General features: G+C 43.3%; 1 protein-coding gene across 2 annotated transcripts in view; it reads right to left on the bottom strand.

The window, feature by feature from the left end:
- Window positions 1-63: 63 nt before the first annotated feature.
- DGKI (diacylglycerol kinase iota) overlaps window positions 64-25,773 on the bottom strand; it is a 251,167-nt gene continuing 225,457 nt past the window's right edge. For both annotated transcript variants that reach the window (XM_025213468.1, XM_025213469.1), the window contains exons 29-33: window positions 17,716-17,753; window positions 15,313-15,433; window positions 8,184-8,220; window positions 4,900-4,999; window positions 64-3,231 (exon numbers count right to left, since the gene is read on the bottom strand). In XM_025213468.1, coding sequence (XP_025069253.1) covers window positions 3,115-3,231; window positions 4,900-4,999; window positions 8,184-8,220; window positions 15,313-15,433; window positions 17,716-17,753 — 413 coding nt within the window. In that variant the 3' untranslated portion in view covers window positions 64-3,114. The remainder of the gene's footprint in view (window positions 3,232-4,899; window positions 5,000-8,183; window positions 8,221-15,312; window positions 15,434-17,715; window positions 17,754-25,773) is intronic.

The following is a 25,773-nucleotide window of genomic DNA, read 5'->3' as shown; positions in this document are numbered from 1 at the left end:
TTCAATTTAAGTGAGGTCCCAGCCCCACACTAGAATATGGACACTGCCCAATGTAGTCACTACAATGCCATGCTAAGACAGGCACCAAGTACTTAGAGGTTCTATACAAAGGATGTAGTAAACTGATGTCCAGCCTTCCTGCTCCTGATAGCTACCTAGCCTCAGGAAACCCATGGCACTTCAAAAGGAGTAAGGAATAATTCCTTACGTCCACATCCAATGCTCATTCTTTCACTGAGCCAAGTTCTGGTATTGCAGGCTGTGCCTGAGCCTTGCCAGAATAATGTGCACAGTTAATACATTGCCAGTATCTAACACAGTGCTTGTAAAGTGCTTCAGGACACCTTGAATATTAAGAGGCACTATGTTCAGCCAATTTCTGTTCTATCTCCAGTCTGGGGTTTTGTTTTCATCATACTGTAACTGCCTCCGACTGAGCACTTATTGTGAAAAACTTTCCAGAGGCACAATAGTCTTATTCTAGTCACAGCATCATTTTCCAGCTGCCGAGGGAAAAGGGAAGGCCATATTCTCATTGGTGATGCAGTTCCTTTAAGCTGCATGAATGGTGCAAAGAAGATGTATTCTAGCCACTCCTGCCAAGGCAAGAATACCCCAGCAGAGGGGAATTCGTAGCTGAGGTAAACCTGGCAAAGCCTGCTGCTATGTCAGCCACTTCCTCAGGTATAAAAGGAATATGATGGGAGGAAAGGAAAGACAGGGACAGAGACGAATGAAGTTCCACTCTGCTAGAGTAATTCACAGATGGCGCATGGTTCCCTATAGACTGCAGACACCTGCCATAAATTAGAGCTGGCCTTAGGTTGCTCCAATTGATGTCAGGGCTTGAGAATCAGGCAGCTTACTGGCTCACTTACTGACTGCTCCCGACTAGCTGCATCTAGGCACAGGACAGAAGCTCCCCCAGGATATACATCCAACTTCATCACTTTCTTGCCTACTGAACACAAAAAAAGATATAACTGATACTAGCATTTTCTGAATGTGACTGTATGAAGCATTAGTGTTGCCTTTCCCCAAGGCTGGGAAGCGATGCCAACACTACACACGTACTTTATTCTGCTTTCTGCTTTCAAGGCTAAACTCTATGCTGGGAGGCACACACCAGCCCTCCCTGGAAACTTCTGCCCGATTACCAAGGGAACAATTTGGCCTTAACCATATATTTTTAAATTAAAAGATAAAATGAAGAGAAAATAAAACAAAATGCATTTCATGTTACCATTGGTCTGTAGATTACTTATATGGTATCAATAGTTTTCTTTCAGAGGAAGAAATGCTGAGAAATACCTTGTAGCATTGAACAAAGATTTGAAAACCAGAACAATGAAAGAGCTTATTCTTTAATTCCTCCTCCTCTGCCATATGAATCACTTGTGTTTAAAAATAAATAAATAAAAGGATGGAAAGGAAGAGTTAGAGAAATTGCATCAACTTCATCTCCACAACTGCTACTAAAGGAAGAAGAACTTATTTGAAAAAGGACCCAAGTTGTTTTCCTGGGTTCTGAACTGCACATAAATCCTGCTTAGTACCAATCATCAGGCCCCTACAACATATGAAGAGACACAGAAACGATTTTCCAAAAATAACAGTGCTGAAATGATGACAGCATTGGGCCTTGACACTTCTCATGAGAGGCAATCTGTTTAAGTGGAAGTGGAAGCCCTAATGGTTCTGATACCAAAATTGCATTGGTGATGAAAAACTTAATGCAAACATCTTGTGTATAAAGGTGTCAGCGGGTAGAGGAGGGTCTCCTTTTCGATGGTGGTGGTCTCTTGGGCAGGAAAGAAAGTGGCAAAATAAGAATACCAAGAATGGCCTCAGAGCAGCTAAGCAGTGTGTTTCTAACCCTACAGTGAGAGGCTTATGATTGCCAATTGTCTTATTTTGAACAGAATAAGCTCTCTTCCTCTTATCTTCTCTTTTCTTTTCTGTATTATTTTAAAGCTTTTTTTCCAAGTCCTTCTTGGCATCTACTAGTCTTCACTTCCAGACAGATGTTTTTCTCATAGTGTTGTGTTATTTGCAAAATGTCTAATGTGGTGTCCATCTTCTTGTTAACATCAGCAACCCTTGATTGGGTACCTGAATGCTTCAGATTTGGTTTCCATGACTGGGAGTAAGTCAATCGGGGATGACTAGTAAGTCAATCAACCTTTACTCCATCACACCACCCGGCACTCTCCCCACTTTAAAGCTCATCTGGATAGAAGCCAAAAATGGCTAGTTGTAGGCAGGCTTCTGACTGGGACAAAATCAATCGTTCATTAACTTCAAAATGGCAATATGCGACCTCTTACTGGTCTGTCCCAAGGGAACACAGTTTGTCATACAAGCAACCCCCTTCCACTCAACTGGAATTACAAGAAAACACCTTAAACGAGGAAGTGAGCTTTTGCCAGTGCTGTAAATCTGCCTGAACCCAGCACCCCACAGAACAGGGCAGTTGAGAGAGGTCTTTCCAAAAGAGAGGAAATGCCCTAGCAATTAAGTGTTCAGACTGCAATTTCTGAGGGAACAGTAAGGAAAGCACTCAGCAGGTTTGACGGTCATTTCCCCTCCCTCAGCCTACAGGTATCCAGAGCTCCTCAAACTCTTTGCTATTAACCTGACCATTTAGGAAGAATTTATACAGAGATAAGAGATACTATTTAACTGACAAAAAATGAAGAGGTAGGGTGAAAGGAACGTAAGGTACTGGAGGGATGGAAGAGGGGGTTGGTTGAGTATTTTCAGGTCCAAGTTAGTTTTTCCTCCCTTTTTTTTTCCTTTTTTTAAAATAAAGTGTACAGATGAACAAGGGAGAAGTTCATGCTACTTGCTGGAAGCAGTAAAGGTAAATTTTCGTGGCCTATGGATTCCACAGACCTTTGAGTGTCTTGCCTCATCCTTCATGGGCTAACATATGGGAACTTAACAATTCCATGGCAAGACTCAGTAGCCCTTAGAAACCAGTGGCATGTCCTCAGATAATTTGCATGAGAGTGAGACACGGTGATCCCATCAGCTTCTTTCCTCATATGATGCCCGAGCGCCTAAGGTGCGGCCTTGTTATTTCCTTGGTTTGTCTCCTCCTGTCCACAGGCATCAGACAGCTGTCTCCAGGTCCTCGTGGGAAACCATCTGGTAGTTCTGACGACTCTCCAGGTAGGCAGCCAAATCTGGGTCCCCAGCTTGCTGAGCCCTGTCTCGAGGCGTCTTACCCTACATTGAAGGGACACAGAGAGAAAACTGTAGACATGTTTTTAGAAGACAAGATAAATTTGTGACCCAAAGTAAGTACCACTGGAAGTACAAAAAGATCATCACAAAAGCGGACAAGTCAAGAACCAGCTCAGCTGGAGTCAAGTTGAGATTCTCCGTGAGAACCAACTCACTCTGTTTCATGCGTTTGGTTCATAGAACTAGCCACCTACCGGTTGATACCTTCCTGCTTATCTTCTGTGGAACCATCACAGTTATATATTTCAGCTTTATAAAGAAATGCCATTCACTGCTTGACAAATGGTATCCACACACTAAAATAGATTTAACACAATTCCCATCCACTCACTGAAGTCTCTACCGGGGAACATTGTACCATATTGTAGCTGAGACATGTAGTGAGACCCTCAAAGACCACTTCTACAAAGGATGTGAAGGGAGAGACAGAGACCTGTTGGGCTGCTGCAGCTGTTAATCAAACTTTCATGCATCTTACTGCTGCCCAGGACTTTATACACAGAATTTAACTTATTTTAAGAGTGCTATAACTGGAATCAAGAATCTGGATCCTGAGCCACTGAAAATGCTTCAATACTGTTCACATAAACATGGGTGTTCCTTGTATCTCTTGAGTGATAAAGATCAGATGCGTGTCACTAACCCCTTGTTTGCATTCTAGTTTTTCCTGAAAGTTATAGTCTGCCTCCTGATGTCAACAGTGGTGTCACCCAAAAGGATAATGTGATCCTTCATTGGAAAACAGGATAATTCTGCATTGCATAACGTAATAATAATAGTTTAAAAAAAAACAACTGTGTGTAGCTATTAAGTACAAAAGCTCAATTTCCAGCTTGATTCTTCATGCCTTTTCATCATATTTCTCAGCCATGGCCCATAGATTATCTGCTGTTACCAGCTTCTTTCCAAGAGTGCAGTTCACGTAGCATCATTGTCCACATCACCTCTACGGCTAGCCAACTAAGGTTGCAAAAAACCTGATACTCAATGTAATGTGACAGTGGTGTCTTCCTAACCAACTGTCTTTCCATGTTCCCATTTATGCTTGTTTTTAGAAACCTGAAGATCTTCAGTCAGTCAGTCTGCTGTACCTATTAAATATTCTTAGCATCTAATTTTTGATGGAAAGTTTTCCTCATGCTCAGATTGTTCTGTTAGCTTCATTCTATCTTTAATTTGCACTAAGTGGGCACTTGGGGAGGCTGAGTTTAGCTTTGATAAGCAGGGGAAAGCAGGGACAAAGAAAAGTTTTGCCCCACAGAACAAGTCAGTCACAACCACCAAACTTCATATAGTCACCATCAAATCAGAAATCACAAATCCCAACAGGTGGTCTCCACATCCAGGTCTTTCTTTCAACAACAAAGATTGTTGATGCTGTTTTGCCATGGAGATGCCTCACTGATATTCAACTGCTGAATAGCTTCAGGCTAGGCTATCACTATGGTGAAGATGACCCAGGTTGGGGATTTAACTGGAGGCTCTTGCAGTTATTTATATCAATACATTTTTCTAAATAAAATGCCTTTTTCTAAAAAGAAATGCTCCCAGCACACACAGAGAGTCTCAATCATGCACACAGCAGGGATGGATGCTGATTGGTCTCGCTTGTCTGAAGTGCTTTATAATTGGTTCATTTGATTGCATTACCTTGGAATCTGTCTTTCTCAGAGACGCTCCCGCATCCACCAAGAGTTGGCAGATGGCACGATGGCGCTGGCAGGCCGCTTTGTGCAATGCTGTCTCACCCCTACACCAAAGCAGAGGAAAGCAGCAGTAAGGAACCTTTCACCAATTATAATTTAAGAAACACGGTAGGAGGACAACATTTTTTTGTGGGACTCTCTTCTTTTATCTTTGTTGCTGACATGTGCACATGTGCACATGCTCTCAGTCAGTGTGCATGCCTTCTGGCTCAGCCAGTTCTCACATGATGAATAAATGGGGGACTGAGGACTTCTGGGTGGTATGGAAGGGAAAAAGAGTTGCTGCCTTCTGTGGTCTTAACAGAGGCTAGATGTCTCATTCTCATCCAGGCTCTACTGCCTGCTGTAAAAGCAAGATATCTGCCTTTTTTAGTTTCACTGTGCAGTATATAGTGAGGGCTTTCTTCCCTACTGTTTCTACCCAAACTAAACAATACGATATTTTGTCTCTTGGAAGCAGGATGTGGGATGGGCAGAAAAATCCTGCAAACCCAAGACAGCTCTTTCACTGTATTGTTACCCAAACTCTGGCTCCAGCCCTACTCTCCCTGACCTATAGCAGGGAGGAAGTATTCTAGTTCTCCACTGCTGGAGATCTGAGTTCAGGTTTAAAGCTTTATTCATTTACGTTTTTACTGGACAGCCCTGATTTTGTTATGGCTGCCTGGCATGCTAAAACAGGGCCTCACAGGATGCTGAGGAAGTCTCACTATACCTCTGAGGATGAAGCACTTCTATTGGGATCTGCCTAGGAAGAGAAGTGCTTTGGATAGGTGAAGGGAGCCCTTCATGCAGTAATGTAATGATGGGCGGGTGAGCACAGCATAGCCCTGGGCACTGCCTAAAGCAGAGGCCAGCTAGAATGAAGCTGGGGGCACTTCATCCTCCTGGCACCCCATCTCCCTATACCCAACACTGTCCCTGCAGAAGCTCTGGCTCTGGCAGCTGGGAGGTGTGCGGTGGAGGAACAGCAGCTGGTGGTTTGATGCTGTTGGGGGAGATGACACCCCCTTTTTTACTGGTGAGAACTGGTGCATTTTTAACATCAGTAGAAAAAGCTCAGGGGTGACATTTCCCCTGGCAGCAGCAAGCCTCCTGCCACTGCTCCTGCATTGCCACCACTGCTCTTGCCCTCCCTGGTGTCAGAACCAGAACAGGGAAGGTGTGAGATGTGGGGTAGGAGTCTGGGGGTGGGAGATTCACATTACCACCCAGGGCACAATACTTGCCAGCTACGCCTCTGCCTTAACATCAGCATCAAACTGGGGATGCCATTATGCATCTCTGATCAACACAGACAGCAAGAGCTAAGCTGCAGTAGCACAGCACTGGCTTTGCAGGCATGCAAAGGAACTTCAGGCTTGGCATAGGTGGAAGGGCAAGCTGAAATATTAATGGGCATCAGTGTGACAAAATCTCCTCTGGCTCTGATTCAGCTTTGGATACCAACTGATTTCCAAATGAGGAGCACAGGACAAAATCATGCCTTTGCTGGTCATGTGGCCTGGGCAACGACATAGGGAAAATTACATGGACATCTTTTTCAGGAGCAGCTGGTAGATGATTCAAACCTTGTCACAGGGAAGTCCTGAGAAATCACTGAACTTGCATTTTTCTTGTAATGGAATTGTTGAGCCATCGCATGAAAGAACCATTGGTGCATCAACCCCTCTAACCCCTGCCTTTCTATAGCCCTTCTGGAGAAGGCTATAGCTCCCTGCAGCATATGTAGTTCCTCTGCAAATGGGGAAAGATTTAGTAGCCTTGGTCTTTGCCTGGTAGAGGGGCCCCTTTTAATTGGGATACTTCTGAGGAAGAAATATGTTTACCCAATACCCTCTTTGTGGCAGTTTAGTATAGCTGGCATAAAAGGGTTATACAGCAGCTATAAACTGAGTTGGCTTTACCCTGTTCTAGAGAGAGTCTTCTCTGCTTGTGTCATAGTCTGCCAGCTGCAATCATCTGGGGCAGCTGAAGTAGCCATCATCTGGGGCAGCTGAAGTAGCCATCATCTACGTCAGCTGCCCCAGATGAATCTGGATAGCAATAATGACAAAGTTTTAGCAGCAAGAAGTTCACTCTTGGCCTTGGAATTTATGGCTCAATGTGATCTCCTAGGCTAGGGACAGACATTACATATAAACCAGTTTAAGTGCTCAGAAACTGGTTTAAACCTGTAACAGAACAGATGTTCAGTGCACATAAGCCAGTTTAAAAATGGTTGAAAGCAACTGAGATAAACCGGGTTGAATATAGTATCAGACTTAACTGATTTGGGTCAAACCAGTTTGTGCAATGTCTGCCTCAGCCCCCTTGCTGGTTTAAGTTAAACCAGACACTCCCAGCATCCCAGCATGCTCTCTCAGCTGGGCGGGGCTCTCTGCTCAGCAAAGCTCTCTCAGCATAAGCATGCTCTCTGGCTCCACCCCCCTGCTTCCTGGCTGCAGCTCCAGCAGAGACTTGAAGTCTGCTCCCCCCATCTTCACCACTCCCTGCTAAGCAGGAATTCCCCCCTCCCCTCTGCCTTTCTGAGAGGTATATGTGTAGCAGACCACATGCTGGCTACGGTCTGTGCTTGACAAAGGCAGAATCAACAGGTAGCTGGTAATGTCCCTCTGTTTTCTTAATGGGGTGATAAACACTGAATTAGGGGGCAAGAAACACTGTTATCAATTCCCTGCTATGCTAATCAGAGTGTCCTGTAGGGGCCTGGCATGGCCAGGCCCCCAGCTCAGTATTGTGGAAGGGAAGGGAAGACTGCTCTAGTGCACCCCAGCTTCTAGCCTGAGCCACTGCAGACATGTACCTGCATTTCTGGAATGAAAAGGGAATGTCTATCCACCTCCAAATCAGTTCAAGCTTTGCAGGGTAGACTAACCTGCAAAGATTGAATCAATTCAGGCTCCGGCTTTTTGAATGTCTGTCCCTAGCCCTAGAGCCCAGAGTCAGTGAATATCAGGATAAAGTGAAACATTCACCTGTTTTCTATAAGAAAACTTAGGTGGATTAGGAGAAGATACAGTAGGGTTATACTGGGTGCCCAGAGGAGGCTTGGTGTTCATGTGGTTGGGTTTTTGGTTTTTTTTTAAGTACCTGACATTTTCATGCATTTATTGTTTGAACCTTTGTATTGCATCAAGAGAAATCTCCTAGGCATAAACTAGAATAAATCACTGGATTAAAATAAGCAAACTGGACCAAAAGAACTAGTCAATGGGCAGTACTTACGTTTCACTATCTGTCATATCCAGCAACTCAGAGGGACCTGAGAAAGAGAGTCAAGCAAGTCAAATGGCATTGTTTATGTTCTGTGACAAGAAGCTTGACTCTCAGAATCACAATTCTGCTGTAAAGGCTCAAGGGAAGCTAATTAAAAACTTACTGTATGGGGAAGTCAAGATCATATTTGTTTGCCCTAAGTATCTGTAGTAACAAAACTCAACTGCACGACCATGGGTGACTTGTAAGCACATGGAAGCAGGAATTTCCCCAAAGTATATTTGGATTGAAAATGCATTAAATTATTTTCCTGCTCTTTACCTTGGTCAATAAATTGGTTCATGAGTATAGCACATGGAAAAGGATAAACCCTAAGTACTATAAGTTGCAAGTATTGTTAGTACAATTATGTGAGAGGCAAGGATTTCTTAGGGTGGTATCTTTTCTTGGATCAACTATGTAGTTGGGATAGAATTTACCCTTCATGCCCGCTACTGGGATAGAGTTAGACTCTATCCTAACTACACAGTTGATCCAGTAAAAGATATCACCTTAAGAAATCTTTGTCTCTCGCATAATTTCTGGACCATCACAGCTACAACATCGGTTGTACGTTACCATAACATATTAGTACAATAAAGAAGTTGAAATTAGGCAAATTCTGTCCTGACTGACAGGCTTGCACCATTTCATTAAACTGTATCACAAGTGGTATAAATCAAGGCAAATGTTTTTTACAGAATGTTTATATCCTGATGTGCAAATCTTGTATCCTAGCAGTTAATAACTATTGGAACAAGATAACAACAACAACAAAAAAGAGAGGGGGGTGGAGGAAAAAGACAGCCTGCTTAACTGAATGATCTTTTGTCCTTGATTTTCACAGCCAAATATTTACCGCAGCAAGTGCCATTATTTGAATTACAGTTCAGGCCATTTCAGAGAGAAAAAAATGGGAGGTAGATGGAAGAGTTCTATACCAGAAAAAATATTCCTTTGCTGTCTGGGTAATTATTCTCTCTAGTACAACTGTGCCACCAAACACTGTGAGTTTGGTCAGCAGTGGATATGGTGAACTTTTCTTTGAGGTTTCACTTCCTGTATGTATTCTCTAAACTTCACTTTGACTTTCATATTGAACAGCCTTAAAACATTTAGAGAAATCCACATCTCAAACCATCAAGTTTCACACTCTATACAGAACCTTTCTTTTCCTTCTTTTGCTCTTTTCCCATGGATGTGATTAGAGGGATGAGGACACTGCTCAGGTGACTGCATACTCAAGCAAGCAACTCACATGCTTCTAGAGGTCTACCTAGCCCAGCCCTTGAACTGCAGGAAGCTCACTAAACTCCATTCTTACTTTATGAGAGGAATGTGGTCAGAAAATTAACCCTTCCACCCTTCTATACTAAAAATCTTTAAGGAATCCTGCTGCCTGCCTGTTCTTCTCAAATCCAAACAGGCCCTCTGGGTGCCAGTGGGGAAGGAGGTACCATCAATCTACCAGCAGTACTAATTCTTTGTACAATTATGGATCTTTACATTTTCCAGGTTCCATGAAAATACTAATCATGATGTCAAACAATCCCATTAGTTGACTCAGGAGCAACATCAAGGTATTTTGCATTCAATCCTCCTCACTTAGAAGGACATAACCAAGGGCCTATGAGCATGGAGGAAGTTAGGAAATGTGAGAATTTTTGAGGCCCTGCAAGGGAGGGAGAGCAAGAAACATGAATGTTGGTATTCCATTAGCAACACACAACAAAGGAAAATGAAACCCTGGAGTCTGTCAGCTGAAGAGTTCTCCTTTGAGGCAAATAAATTCTTCCAGAGCAGGTGCTTTTCCATTCCTTGCTATTTCCCTTCAGTCTGCTTTATTGCCGGGGCTCACAGGATAACTTGCAATGTGCCAGGAAACAGAAACCTCAGTTCTTCTAAATGCATACTTATTTTGGGCATGGAGAGGACCTTGACTGGATGGAGAGTACAGGGGGAACAGAGTGACTGGACTTAGAGTGAAAAGTGCCCAGCTGAGTATAGTAAGTGTAAGAGGGAAAACTGGGCTAGGGCAGTGGGAAAGGAGAGGAGAATGGACAAAAGAATGGTTTGGAATAGCAAGGGAGTCAAGTTGGAAGGATTGGGCCTGGTTAACAGGGAAACCTATGAGAAAGGAAAATTGCCATGAGATAGAAACAGAGATGAAAGCAGGGTGGAGAGGGAAGGCCTAACTTGCAAGGAGCTGAGAAGACATTATCAAAATATATAATTAAGGAAGCCAGCATGTGCTCTGGGCACAAGGGGGGGCTCTGTGGAGTATTACACTGAACTAAGACTTTCATCCGAACACCCCAACTGCATCCCAGCCAAGTTTGAGGGGTCAGAAACTGGAGGTCATGCCATTAGCAGAATAACATGGTGCTGGGGCTTGTTGCATTCTTTTGTATTTATAGCTGACATTGGAAGCACCAAGGCATGCATATTCCTAAGCTGCAGTCTTTTTCACTTTCAGTTGAGCTTCTCTCAAACCATCTCACGCCCTCCTTCTAATTCCCCTTCCCCTCTTTTTGGACCTCATTTTTACATCAGTCTCCCTGGCGCTGCCAGCCGACCATTCCAAATCCCCTTCTGGCGCAGGACAAAAGCTGCACAGATGTGGGAAAGGCTGGCACTGGGAAAGCTAACAGCACTGTCATCCTGCCCCAGTGGGGAGTCGGCTGTTTTACTCCGGGACAAGAGACGAAGAAAGAAAAGGGGGCCAAGGCGCAGAGAGAGAGAGAGGACAAAATAACGCAATAGAAATCCGGAAGGGAAATGCATGAGTGAGATTTCTATCAAGAAAAACAGCAGGGGGCAAAATAAAAACAAAAGTAGAAATGTGTGGGGAGGTGAAAGAATAAGAAAAAAAAGTCTCAGGAAAAGAAAGAGGAGTAGGAAGGGGGGGAAGCTCGCTTGAAAGGAGCTGAAAAGCACGAACCACTGGGGGGAAGCCCAGCTGGGATCACTCTCTGTCCTTAATGTCTCTGAGAGTCACTCTGTGTGGAATTGTTAACTTTTTTTCTCCTACTCCTCTTTCAGCTCACCAAGCCCACTTTCTGATTCTCAGGAGGCAAAGCAGCCTGAGTCTTGGGGAAGGGAGAGAGAAAGGGAAGGAGAGAGATGTTTAAAAGCAGACAGCTGCCTTTTAACTGAGCTGAGCTCATTGCAACATAAAAGAGAAACTAAATGACAGCATTTCAGAGGCATTTCCAAAATATACGGCACCATTCAGGCTGAAAGTCCTCAATGTGTGCTGCATACTCTACCCCCTCCAACCTGGAGTGTTACACTTACTCAGTTACCCAGGAGGCCCATAAACCTCAGTCAAATATACTCTTTGACCCCACTTCATTAAACTGGGGAAAAGAAAGCCAATTTTCTTTAAGAAGTAATATTTGAAGCTGTCAGCCTCCATGGCTGTTTAGTTCACCTTGCCTGGGCAAAACCTTGGCGTTATCACCAATATTTGGAAGACGAAATATATGTTTGGAGGATTTATTTCCTAGCCTTAAAATAAGGAGTATATTTGAAAGATGCATGTATGCAACATTAGAGAACTCCTCAGACCCCCCCTCACACATGCATATACACTTAAATTTCATTCCCTATAGAGATTAACAGAGATCATATAACAAGGACTTGCTCAGGGTCTCCATCATGATTTAAGGGAGGGGTCCCCTCTGAGAACAGGCCCTGTGTATTTCCATGTTTATTGCATCTTAATAATTTCATATTGGATTTGCTCATTGAACACAAAAAAGGGGGGAAATTCTTCTCAGGCAGCTTCAAACTGGGATAGGAAAGCCAAACTTATCTGCTTGGCTTATGTCTTTTCAGCATCCCTAGCTATAAAAACCGCAGACCAAATGCTTCGTTTAGACTTCTGCAACCTCATCATCCTCCAGTTTTGCCTTTACAAGATGCATACAACACCTGGGCCTTTGGTAACGGAGGACAATATTTAGCCCTCCAGTTGGAATTTGACTAACAAGTCAGTGTGCTGAACCAGCATCCAGCTCAACTGCCAGACTTGAGTTCATTTTTCAGTGCTACCAATAGCAAAACTGTGTCTTGATTAGCAGCATAATCTGGTCTGACTCTGAATTCACACAAGGAGCAGATCTACTGAATAGGAAGGATGCAGCCTGTGTCATTTTTCAGTGTAGAACTTTGCCTTAATCGTGTCAAGGCAAAAAGGCTGCTGAGACTTGGGATCAGAGAAATGCTGAAGACTGGGGGCACTGCTCAGCTTATGTAGTCTGGCATTGCATTAGCTCAGCCTGATGGCAAAAGAAAGTTAGCAGATATCTAGAAGTGACTTCCCACTGTTCTGCCAAAAGAGTTACTGGGTCCTTTACCTCCTGGATTTGTAGTGGAGAAGACAGAAAATATCCTACTCTACTTTATGAGAAGGGGAAGAAAAGGGCAATGCATACTTTCACCTCTCTCAAAGGGCAAAAATTTCAGAACTGCCATATAAGCACTCATGGTCAAGTTTGATTCCAAATACAAATGATGAGGCAAGGGGTTACTTTTCCATCCAAACTGGTTAAGCCTTCCCCGCTTGCATACACCTTGATTATCCACACAAGGACTTCTTCATTCTCTTAAGGTGGATTTATCAGTGTATGATAACAGACTAACTATGCTGGTGGGGTGTCTTTTGGCATAACTACATATAGCTCCTAAAGAATGTGGGTCTTCCTGCCTGGGAATTCTGGGAACAATTTTAGGGAGGGCAGTTGCGGGAAAGAGGAAAACTTATTTGTTACAGCAACCTCAGCAGCCATCCCAGAGCTGATCTCATAGCAATAAAGAGCAGTGATTCTGATATTGAGTTTGTTCCTGCATTGGCATTCAGGCTTAGTGCTAGCCCCCTAATAGATACACTGTGTGAGAAATCTTTGCATGACTAACCACTCTTTTTTTCTAATCCAAGAGGGCCTCTTTATCTTTAAACCCTGAAGTATTTCAAATCAAGCGCAGGACCCTTGGGTGCCTTCAGCTCAGGTGCACCATTGTGAAGGACAGTTACTACATTAGTGCATCATCTTCCTTCCTCCCTAGACCTTTGTAAAGCTGAGATGGGACTTCCCATTTCAGTACCGCATTTTATTCCACCTACTAGTTCAGCATTACAGAGCTGAAAGATGTACTTAAGTTATTTTTACATTCAAAACATTTTCCTACATGTGTTAAGGATAGATTTTCAGCACAGTGCCCTGGAAAGTATTTTACCATGTGACTCCCATGAATGCTAACTACATCCAATCACTCACAGGCAGGTGGGCAGACCAAAGGGGTGTATGACTGGGCAGGGTGTGAGGCAATAGCAAGGATGAAAGCCATTCTTATTATTTCCCCACATGATCAAGGAAGAGTGGTAGCTTGATCTGAGAAGCTTGATTTATAAGTGAAATCTGAAAGTGTCCGATAAGGTCCACACTGGCGCTTTATGGGTGGGCAATGTGGGCAACTGCCCCGGGTGCTAAGGTCAGGGGGGTGCCACACACACACACACACACACACACACACACGCACATGTGAGCAACCCGTGCTCACAACAAAGCTCTCCCCCCACCCCACCCCACTTCTAGCCGATCCCCACCGCAGGCAGGAGGAGTGGTGCTCAGCCCCACCTGCCTCCAGCTGCTACTCAGGAGGAGCTGGGCAGGGCAGTGCAGATGGCAGCAGCGGTGCCCAACCAACTGGCAAATCATGCCATTCTGCGCCCCCACCAGACTGTACCCCACACCCCTGCCTGCCTGCCTGTGCCTGCAGCAGCACTACTGACTTGGGGGGGGGGAGGGCAGTACTAAAGAGGTGCCAGTGGAGGGGAGCACCAAGATACAAGTTCACCAAGGGCACCATTTCCCCTAAAGCCAGTTCTGGATCCAAGGCCCCAATTAATATGCTTGGTACTCTGAATGTTGATAAAGTGCCAGGGCCAGATAACATTTGAAAGTACTATAGAAAAGGAAAGAACACTGATAAAACTTCAGCAACTTGACTTGGAGAGAGTGTAGAATTTCTTCTCGTTAATGTTTGGTGGCAATTGAAAAGCAGAGAGAAGACCTCTACTTGTGCATTCTTAAAATCCCATTCAGCTGTCCAGAGACTTAATGGCCTAGAAAAGTGGCAAAGTGTTCTTGCCATGTGGTGAAAAACTGGACTGTTATTCACATAACTTACGTTTCGTCTTTGTTTAACCTGACCATACCATCTCATATGCTCTCTACTTGCTGAAGAAGGTGTCATGGATTTCCTGTTCACGTTCCTACTATGTTGAATTATTTTATTTCTAGAGTCTAACTATGCCAAAATTCCAGTATCTACATGTATTCTGAGGGTGTCTGAGGGAAATACAGGGGAAGGTAGACAAGAGAAGGAAATGAGGAATAAACAGGCCACAGTGGAAAAACCTAGCCAGGGTCATGGTGGATCCTCCATCTCTGTAAATCTTTTCATTGAAGTTGGATGTTTTCTGAAAGAGCTGGTCATGTTTAAACAGGAATTAATTCAGGATACTCCTGTGACTTGCTTTGCAAGAGGTCAGGCTATCCCACCCTAATGGTCCTGGCTTTATAATATTCAAATCTATTAAAATAACTGGTCTAATCTAAAGCTGTCCTCTTATACTCTTCATTCTTTGGGCTTGTCTATACTGCCTGCACAGCTATCCTGAGATCACCACTGAGAGTGGTGATCCACCCTGTACACCACCCTGTACACTCACTCACTCACGCACTCACTGAAATAACATTGTGTGGCTGATAGTGGGGCATGCCCAAGGACGCTCTCAGGATCTCAGTCTCAGGTACACTACCAAAAGAAGATCCGAGCATGCCTGGCATTGTTCTAATGGTAACCACAAGATAATTTTTCAGCATGTAGATCAGGAGGGGTCATTTCTCAGCAGTGATTTTGGGGTTGCCACAGAGACAGTAGAGGTAACTCTTAACTCCAGGTTTAACACTTCTTTCATACTTCTAATCTCTATCTATACGTTGCAGGAGGCCACAGTGATGAAGAATAAGCATGGTTCTTTGTGCTCAGTATGCCATGTGACTGCCCATAATTTGCAAAAATTACTCACCGTGCTCCAAGATGTATTTTACAATCTCACTGTTCCCAGTTTTGGCAGCATGGTGAAGCAAGGAACAGTGGTCAGGTCCCTGGATTAACAGGTTAGCTCCTTTTTTACAGCATTCAATGAACTGTAATATAAATTCATGGGAAAAGGACAAGATAATTGTATGACAGCATGCACAGGTAAAGAAATATCAAGTAAATTAACCATTACATTTGCTAGCGGGTGATTAAAAAAGCAGCAGGAGTTGTTAACTAAAAGTTGCAGGAATTTATACTGCAGAGCAAAGTCTTCTGACCTAAAACAAAAGCAATGCGTGAACAAGAGCAAATGACATTTTTGAAGTGCTGGCTCACTGCTGAGATCTGTCAATGAATTCTTGCTTTCAGGTAGGAATTATGGAAAAATAATTCTTTTGAAACAGTTCCACTTAATATAAAAATCGGCTTTTCAATTACATTTTCCTCACGAGCATCATCTTTCAGCAGTGAATTCTGGCTTTAAAAAGATTCTGAATTTACAAAACCCCAAAGTTTCCAGACCAAATCAAAACATTTTTATACAAAAAATCCAGAGTGTTCCAAGGGAATTGTAGTCCAAGTACCTAGTAACTCCGTTAACCTACAACAGGCAGACTCCCAGCCAGATGGCATCTAACATGACATACTGTGGTCATGGGACCCCTGTGATCCACCAAAGCAACTTGGCAAGAACAATGTATGCCACGGGCACTGCATTTTAGCCAGGGGGATGGGGAATCCATTGCACGATACACATGAGTGTGTTTCTGGTTAAATTATGTGGGATGGATCACTGTGTTTTTATGACTACATACATATTACAGTGCCGATGCTAGGGTCTGTTCATGGATTTTATGAATAGCCTGTGTATGGATTTTGTGTTGTCAGAGTTGCTACAAAAATAATTGATCCTTTTATCTTCGTGAATATTTTCAAAAACAGTGACAATCTGAGCATCAATGAGGCCATTACTAAATATACAATGTATGCATTTGCAGCTGGCATCACAGGAAGAATGTTTTAAAATCCAGTTCTCTCCCCCACCCAACTCAGTCTCTAATTCCTGCCCTTTGGGAAACCAGTGTAGCTGAGATCAGACAGGATATCTCCTCCTTTTTTATTCATATACTTTCTGGTATCTCCAACTATCTTGGACCTCCTAAGGGGGATGATCCAGTTTGGGAGGGCAGTAAAAGAGAGTGGCTTATTTTAAAATGTGCTGGAGGCCCTGACAGCTTGCAATTCACAGTGTGTGACAGTGCCAGAACTAAAATAGGACAACGGGGCATGATTATGTCATGGCACAAAGTCACAATGCATCTGAGAAGAGAGAACAAGTTCTCCACTCAAAATAAAGTCAAAGATGATCTGAACATTGTGAGAATGCTTTAAGGAATGGGGGAAACCATGCTTCAAAATTCAGAACAGGATACAATACCAAGGAGGGAGATATTTCCTGTATGGTGGCTACCATGAATCCTAACTGCTGCTCCTGCCACTGGGTAATGGAGGCAGAGGTGTTGAAGTGTATATCTGAAGGCAAAGAACTGCAGTAATAGAGCTGTCACTTTTACAAATGGCTTCACAAAGGCTTTTTCTTAGTTAACAGGGCAATCATTAATCACAATACTCACCCCAAATCAGGGGTACATTTGTGAACACCTAGTGAAAAATAGGGACTACAATTGTCAGAAGAGGCACGGTATACTTATATAGGAGTGAGACACTTTTCCTCTGCTCCTGCTCCCGGTCTGCCCTCAAGAGAGAATTAGCAGAAGTTGGCACTGAAAGCTAAACCAAGATTTCTTGGGTTTCAAGCTGTACTAAATGGACTAGAGATTGGCTCATAATCAATACTCAGATTGAAGTGCAGTGCAAAGAGAAGAGACTAATGAACTGTTGTAACTGCCATCCATCATAACATGAGATGCAAAACCGAATTCCTTTCTGCCTGCATTTAGGGTTCTCTAGGTAGAAGTTAAAAATCTCTGTATGTTCTTTGTAAAGAAACAGAAACAACTTCAGTGTCCTGGCCAATGTTCTCATATCAGTAAAACATGTTTTGTTGTGCAAGTCTGTGTTGGAACAACTGTCTTGCTTAGTTGCTGCGTTTGCCAACATACTCACTTCACCATTAGTAACTACCCAAATGGTATGAAAGGCATATGAAAGATATGGTATAACACTAGATCTTATTCACTTGAATGTCACACCTCACCTGGCTGATGTTCCTTTAATGTGCAAGGTTTCCAGGAAGGACTGTAAAATGGCATTTGGCTATTTATCCTTACAGCACTTAACTGTGCTCTGAAGGAGAATAAAGTATAAATTAACAGTGAAAACTTGCAAATTGCTGTGAAGAAACAGACATTCAGCCTGCTGTACTTACCTTCAGAAGATCACTGGCTATTACTGCCTGTAAAAGTGCTGCCCAAGACAAAACAGAAAGCCAGCATCAGGAATAAGGCTATCAGTACAATTGGTAGTTATAAGAGCTTCACAGGTAGTCAGCATGACAGTATTCAGTACATATGACACAATACCCCTGCCCCAACACTTTTGCTGTCATGACACTAGAATTAAAGAATGAGAGTTGTGCTCTAGTAAACATTAGAGAGTGAGGGACAGAGGGAGGAGCAGTATAACAGCACAGTTGTACACACTGGGCAGCAGTAGTACACAGGGCAGTGGTGGCTGGTGGATGTAGTAGCATGGCTAGATGAGAACTGCAATGGCTGCTTTTTTTGCACTCCCTTCCTCCACTCCAACTGGGGACCTGGGGCCGGTGTCCTGTCCTGCCCTGCCCCCCACCCCGCCTCACCCCCTGCCCAAGACTGTGATATCACAACCCCTATAAAAAGTTTAGACCAAATCATTTGCAAAATGTCCAAGTTTGTTTGCCTCCATTTTTGACTGCTCACCTTGACATTTCAACATTGGCTGAACCTTGTTCAAACGAGGCCCAATGGTAAAAGCTTTCATGGGCTTCAGTAAGTACAGAGACAAGTCCAAACTGAGCCTTTTTGAAAAATCTCAGGCTAATATGAGAGGTCTTACCCATAGTCACTATATACAGATTCCAAACAGAGCTGTAGATACCTTTGACCATTGAGGAGAGCATTACCAAACACACAGGCTACTTGACAGCAAAACCCTTCCTGGGGCCCTCTCAGTCTTTATATTGATAGGCAATCAGTAGGGATAAGCCCCAAATTCTACAGTAGTGGGTAGCAGAAGATTCAGAAAAAAAGGACAAAATAACAATTAATATTATTACTGATATTCCAGAAGCACCTGGATATCTCACTTGGGATCAGGGTCCCCATTCTGGCAGACACAATGAGCACATAATAAGAAAGCCCCTGCCCTTTTTATATTTGCAATCTAAACAGACAACAGAGACCAGAAACAGAAGCAGACATCCAAAATGCCTAAAGCCACACACTGTAGGAAGTGGAAACGTTGGAAATTGAACCCAATCTTTTGACTCTTAGCCCACTGACCTCTCTACTAGACCACATTGCTTCCATTCCCAATTCTATTACAAAAACACCTACAGGGGAAGAGTCCAAGATGAATCACTGGATATTGACTGCAGCCAAAGCTGGGGATTGTGACTAGAGTGTCCAAATGTCCTGCTGTGACTTAAGCTCAAAGGCTCCTGACTAGAGGATCTTGCTCATCCATTCAAGGTGAGATCAAATGTCATATTTGGGGTCAGGAAGGAATTTTACCCCATGATTAGATTGGTATGGACTGTGGGGGATTTCACCCTCCTCTGTAGTGGCAGGCATGGCCCTCTTCCTTGGGTCTCTCGAGCGTGTTTTTACAATCTTGCAGCAGCAGGACATTGGCTGTTGCATTCCCCCTGCTTTTCCTGTGGCAGGTTAAGGTGTTATGTCTTGTGGTGTAGGTTAGACCAGCAATTCTCAACTGGGGGTCTGCAGCCCCCTGTGGACCCACGAGCGGGTTTCAGGGGGTCTGCTCAGCTGTTGTGGCACAGGTGGACCATGGAGTTTTTATTGCATGCTAGGTGGGGCTTCAGGAAGAAAAAGGTTGAGACACCCTGCGTTACACAAGGGATTTGTATAGGCTGGTTTGGACAGGGATGATCCTGTCCCAGGCAGGAGTTAGACTAGATGAGTTCTGGAGGTCCCTTCCAGCCCTGCTTTTCTATGATTCTGTGATCCTAGATAGGTCTTGCATAAATATTCTTTCCTTGGCATCTACTTTGTGCCACTGATAGACAAGATATAGGACTAAATCAAGGGTGTCAAACATACGGACACTGGGCCAGATCTAGCCTATGCAGCTACTCACTTGAACCTACTGGGATGCTGATGGGTCAGGGAATTTAGGGTCAGGGCTAGCAGAGAGAAGGGCCCTGTGGACATGGCCACTGGTGGCAGGGGTGAAATTAAAGGCTATACTGACACAGCCCCACTCGCCCCCTGACTACTTGACCCACTGCTGTCACTGCTGCATGCCTCACTACCACCTTAAGGGTTACCTGCCCCATCCCTAGCACTGCCCCCATCACTGCCACTGGTCCCACAGATCCATCCCACAAGGAAGGGTGTGATCCAGATTCTGCCCAGGACACAGGGTGAATTAAACCTGTGATCTAACTCAGTATGGCATTTCTTAAGCCGTTATGCTTTTTGAGCCTCCAGAATTCTACATGTTTTCCTCAACACCAGATAATTTACAGCACAGCTTCAGCAAACTCTCTGGACAATGAAAAAAACCACAACTAATCATCTGCGAAATAATAAGTTAAGGCTCCCAACTCAAGAAAACACTTCAGCACACTCTTAAGTCCATCCCTTTTCAGGACAACTATTGAGCATGGGTTTCATTTCAGGTTTATGTGTAAAGTTCATTGCGTGCTTAAGTGCTGTCCTCATTAAGGATGCCTAAAGGGCATAAAGAAAGAACAAGACAAAACAATACTGTAGCATTTTTTTTGGCAAACACTGTACTGGAAACTCCATGGTGAGAATTCCATAAGGAGCTCATTACTTCTCCAGGAATAACATCACAAATGAGTTAATCACTGCGGGAGAGGAAGGGGAGGGAGGGGCAAAACCAACAAATGTTTCTTTCTTTTAAAGCACCTGGAAAGTTGTGTGGTATGCAAGATGTGGATTTCTACAGTCTAAGTAATGTCACTCCTGTATAGGCAGTTTGGGGACCTTTGTCCACCTCATCCCCTGGTTGTGTAGCAATGGGAAAAGCAAGACTTTGCCCATTCAAGTTCTGAATCAGGAAACCAGTACTAATATTAACTGTAGTACATAAGTCAGCTTCAGAGTACTGTAAATCAACTGGCAGCTAAATTGATGGAGATACAGTTTTCCTAAGTAAGGAAGGTGAGAAAAAATTAACGGTGAAACCATAACTAGAAAAATTTGGGGATCATGGTTCAATTTTCATGTACACTGATTTAAGTCTACAGTTTCTCTTCAGCCTTCAGTGGATTAACTTTATTTGAACAGAACAGAATTCGGTCCTCAGTGGGCATGTCTACATGTTTATTAATGCACTTTTGCTAATGTGCATTAAATTTAGTATCTCCATTGTGAGGTACTAGAACAGGGTGCATTAGTGAATTTTAATGAGCCCTAGTGAAAGCGCACAGTTTTTTTGTGATGCTTTAATGTACATTAAAATAGGCTACTTCCCATTAAAGCACACATGTAAATGTGCTCTGCTTGTCATTTATTTAATATACATGTTTTGCCTTTGTCTCTCTCTGGTAGATCTGACTTTGTGTGCAAAGCTGTCCTTTAGGTTGGTGGAATCTTCTGCTAGATCTATATGAGAATAATCTGCCCTCCCTAAAAATTAGACATCAAATGAGTGGTAATAACAATTCTGAACTAACTTACCCTTATTATTGCAATGTGCTGTTGCCCTAAAGTGACTTTGTAGAGCAAGAAATCTTTTCCATTCAAACCAAGGTGACTACCTGTGGTTATGGCTCAGAAAACATGAGGGGCAGAGCTGAAAAACTCTGATATTTTTTTAGAAAAGCGACAAGCCGTTCTCCTATTTCTCTCAATAACTAGATGCTGGGCTACTGGCTATTCCTTTATTGTGATGGGCAGTTAAGTATGCACTGGCTTTAAGTCACATTTCTTTTCTATGATAGGCCTTGAACCAGCAAAGTATTTAGACAGGTGCTTAACTTTAACTGTACACCGAAATCAATAGGACAACTTGCATACTTTAAGATAAGCAGTTGCTTAAGTGCTTTGCTAGATTGAAATGTTCCTGTTGAATATTTTAATTAAAAAAAAAAACAAACAAAACACAACAACAGCAACAATGACTGCCATAGCAAGCAGGATGAACTAAGAGAATTCAGCGCTGTGAATCGTAGTGCTGGGAAGTTTAGAAAATATTGAAATGCGTAAAGGTTGTCAGCCCCTTGGGAAAGGGCCCAGGTTTATATACATGTCTACATATTACTTAGCACATCAGTGAAGAGGAGGAGTAGCAGGAGGCAGACAAATTCAAGCACTTTTACAGTAAATGTTAAAAACAAGCAAGTGAATGATATCAGTGAGAGCAAGTTGAGGGGGAAATTAGAAGGTACAATTAACATGCAGTGATAGGTTAACAGAGTTAAAAACTTAAAAGTGAAAACAACTGTACTTGTTCTGAGCAAAACATGCCTCACTAGTGTAATACAGAACATGAATTATACAACTGTTTTATTGTACTATGCATTAACTTCAGGCTTTAAAGATGTCTCCAAAATTTACCTGATTTAATAAACATTTAAATCATTATGTTACCTTTTTTCCTAAAATGAGCATTTGAGATGAGTAACAGAAATGTATTACTTTTGTATTTGATCATTTTACTGCCCTTGAAATCTGCCAGCTTAAAAGCATTGGGGACTGATGTCCTCTGCCCAGGTAACCAGAAAGCACATAGTCTGCAACAGTACTAGGTTCTCTAGGCTGCTTTCTCAATGGGCCCCAACTCTCTTTATTATTAGTATCTGGTAGATAGTTCTATGCCTTTGTTGAAACTGTCAGAAAATGTATCAGTTAGCTCTAGGGACACTTATACTATTACATGGATAGCCACCAGTTCTCATCCTATGTTAGGTCATAAGTAACAGAAGCTAACAGGTATGAGTCATTGCTGAGCTGGGCAAAATTTAACCAAGGCCTTAGGTAATCTGCAGTGACTCTTTATTTCATTCTACATACATAGAACAAAACAACACATAGAATCATTACTGTTGAAAGGGACCTCAGGAGGTCATCGAGTCCAACCCCTTGCTCAAAGCAGGACCACCCCCAATTAGGCAATTCTAACCAAGGCTTTGTCTAGCCAGGACCTAAAAACCTCCAAGGATAGAGATTCCACAACCTCTCTGGGTAACCTGTTCCAGTGCTTTACTACCCTCCTAGTGAAAAAGTTTTTTCCTGGTATCTAAGCTAAACTTCGCTTGCTGCAACTTGAGACCGCTGCTCCTTGTACTGTTATCTGCCAGCACTGAGTCCAGTTCCATCCTCTTTGGAACCCCTCTTCAGGTAGTTCAAGGCTGCTATTAAATCCCCTCTGTCTTCTCTTCACCAGACTACATAAGCCCAGTTCCCCAACCCCTAACTATTTTTGTTGCCTTCTGCTGGACTCTGCAATTTGTCTACATCCTTTCTGTAGTGGGGGGCACAAAACTGAACACAGTACTCCAGATGTGGCCTCACCAGTGCCGAATAAAGAGGCATATTCACTTCCCATGATCTGCTGGCAATGCTTCTTAGAAGCATTGCCAGATCATGATGCCATTAGCCTTCTTCACAACAAGGGCATGCTATTGGCTCATATTCAGCTTACTATCTGCTGTAACCGACAGGTCCTTTTCTGCAGAGCTGCTTTTCAGCCCATCAGTCCCCAACCTGTACCGATGCATGGGACTGTTCTATCCCAATTGCAGGACTTTGCACTTGTCTTTATTGAATTTCATGATATTTCTTATGGTCCACTCCTCCGATTTGCCTAGGTCTCTCTGAATCCTAGCCCTACCCTCCAGCATATCTACTACTCCCCCCAGTTGGTGTCACCTGCAAACCTCCTGAGGGTCCACTTGCTACTGGCTTCCAGCTAGACATCGAGCCATTGATTACTATCTTTTGAAGCTGATGCTCCAGCCCAGTTTTCTATCCAAGTTCCAGTCCATTCATCCAACCCGTACTTCCTTAGCTTGCTTGCACACCAGTCATGAAATATATACATTACCAATGGATAATCTTGTGAGAATAAATAAGCAGCTAAACAACATCAGGCTCCCTGCTCCAAGGACTGTTTACCTCACACAATCATCAGTTTAAACAGAAATAAACCTATTAAAAAAGACCAGAACCTAAGATTCCACCCTCTCCAGGGACTGCCCCTATCACTAAGCTACAGATTTAGGCTCCCTCTTGCATGCAGTTCTTCTGGCTGTGGACTCTTGTAATCTTGGCTGTCCATCGACCACTCTTCAACACAAGTGATGGAGCATGTAGACTGCCTGATGGTTAGGGCACTCTCCTGGGAAATCTTAGTCAAAAGTCTCAATCCTGACTTTGAGGAGGGTCACAAAGTCAGGTCTCCCACTTGCTGGACAAGCCCACTAGGCTACCGGGCAAAATGTGTCCATCACTACCGCAAGAGTGAACTTTGGTGCCGTGATTTGTACTGAGCTTCAATGTTGTTAGCTTCAGTCTGTTGATGCCCAATAGACCGGGGACTGTGAAGGACTTTAGACACTTCCTAGTTCCAGTCCAGAGTGCAGGAGAACTTTGGCAGTTGTAATTTATCTAGGTGCTTGATGTGGATCACTTCTGACCATCCTCAGAAGCCCAAATCTCTGTGCCTAGAATGCAGCTGGTGCACAAATGGCTTAGTGACTGGTGGGGTAGAGTTCATCTGGATCATTTTGGGGGACTTAAGTGCCTACACTCTATTTAATCCTGTGTAGGTACCTATGAATCAATTACAGTGCTCGGTCACTATTCACCTGGGTCAAATTCTGACCTAGAGCTGACAAGCTGCCAGTAATTATCACTTTATTCGGTTGTCTCTGTTGTTGTTTGACAAGCCCTTGAAAATTTGTTTTGCCTTGTTTTGTTTTAGTAGATATGGCAACACATTCTCTGATGCACTAATGTCATTTCCAGATAACTCTGCTATGATTAAACTCAACCTCTCTCACTGGGAATAGGCTCTGTGTCCATGAGGGAATAAGACATAAATGGTAAATTCATTAAGAAAAGAAGAATGGATTGAAAAGTCAAAGTTGGGAGCCTGCCTTTTTAATACAATCTAATAATAAATTATGAAGTGTAAAGGTAGAGATTGATTTTCTCCTCAGAGTAGTACGTGGAGGGTATGTGTACACATCGCCATGCAGCGATGTTGCTATGATGCGCTATATGGGTGTTTACTGCACTATGCACACAGCGCACAATTTGATCTTGCTGCTATGGCAACATAGCTGGCAGTCACATGTAGACCTGCATGATCGCTACATAGCCATGGGATGCTGTACTGTGACACAGCACATTCCTACATCACCATAGGACAATGTGTAGACACGCCTAGAGTCATACAATAATCTCCTCATACCTATTTGGTGATAATTGCAAGTATTTCTCAGTCTGGAGACTTCTGCAGTATTCTCAGGCTGCTTTATGCAGACTTATTGAGTACTGCTTCATGTTAGGAGCAGAGGGTGTTTTAAGAAACACCATTCCAATTAAAATTTCTAGTTGAATTCCTGAATACATTTCAAAAGAGCTGCAAGACCCACCTTCTTACCCAGGCTTTCCCAAATGCCTGTGGAAGACAGCAGGAGGTACTTTCCGGCAGATGGTAGTACTACCAAAGAGTGACCAAGGATGTATCGTAGGCTATAAACAATACCACGTGGAGGAAGACAACAGGGCCACAGGACTCTGTTGGAGTCCTTAGGGGTACTGAAGAACCTTATGGCATGCTAAACATATGCTAAACATCCCTGCAGTTCTCCCCTCTCTGGAGACCTGGGAAGTGCGTTCTCAGTAGTGCCTACATGGTGAGTAGGAGTAAGGTTCCATAAGGCCTGGAGGAGGTGGTGGTTAAAGAGCAGGGGAGCTGAAAAGTAGGAAGCCGTGCAATAATGAAAGGAGTCTGCAAATAGAAACTGGAGGAGGGAAGTGATAGATATAGCACTAAAAAAGGCAAAGGGCTGAAGTGGAATTGAATTGATTTGCACCTGGCGTCTCTTTGAATTGAGAGCTTACTTTTCTGGGGATCTGGATTAATTTGTAGCTCTTAGTATATTTGTTGCTTTGGTGCATGTGTAAGGTGGGGGAAAGAATTTGAATTGCCCCTGTCAAAATAACTGCATTTCACAGCAACAAATTGATTCATCCTAGGGTAGGGGACTTCCCCTCAAGCCTTG

Source organism: Alligator sinensis, unplaced genomic scaffold (genome assembly GCF_000455745.1).
Source record: "Alligator sinensis unplaced genomic scaffold, ASM45574v1 scaffold585_1, whole genome shotgun sequence".
NCBI lineage: Eukaryota > Metazoa > Chordata > Crocodylia > Alligatoridae > Alligator > Alligator sinensis.
The sequence above is the reverse complement of the archived record's forward strand: the minus strand, read 5'-3'. Positions and strand labels throughout refer to the sequence as shown.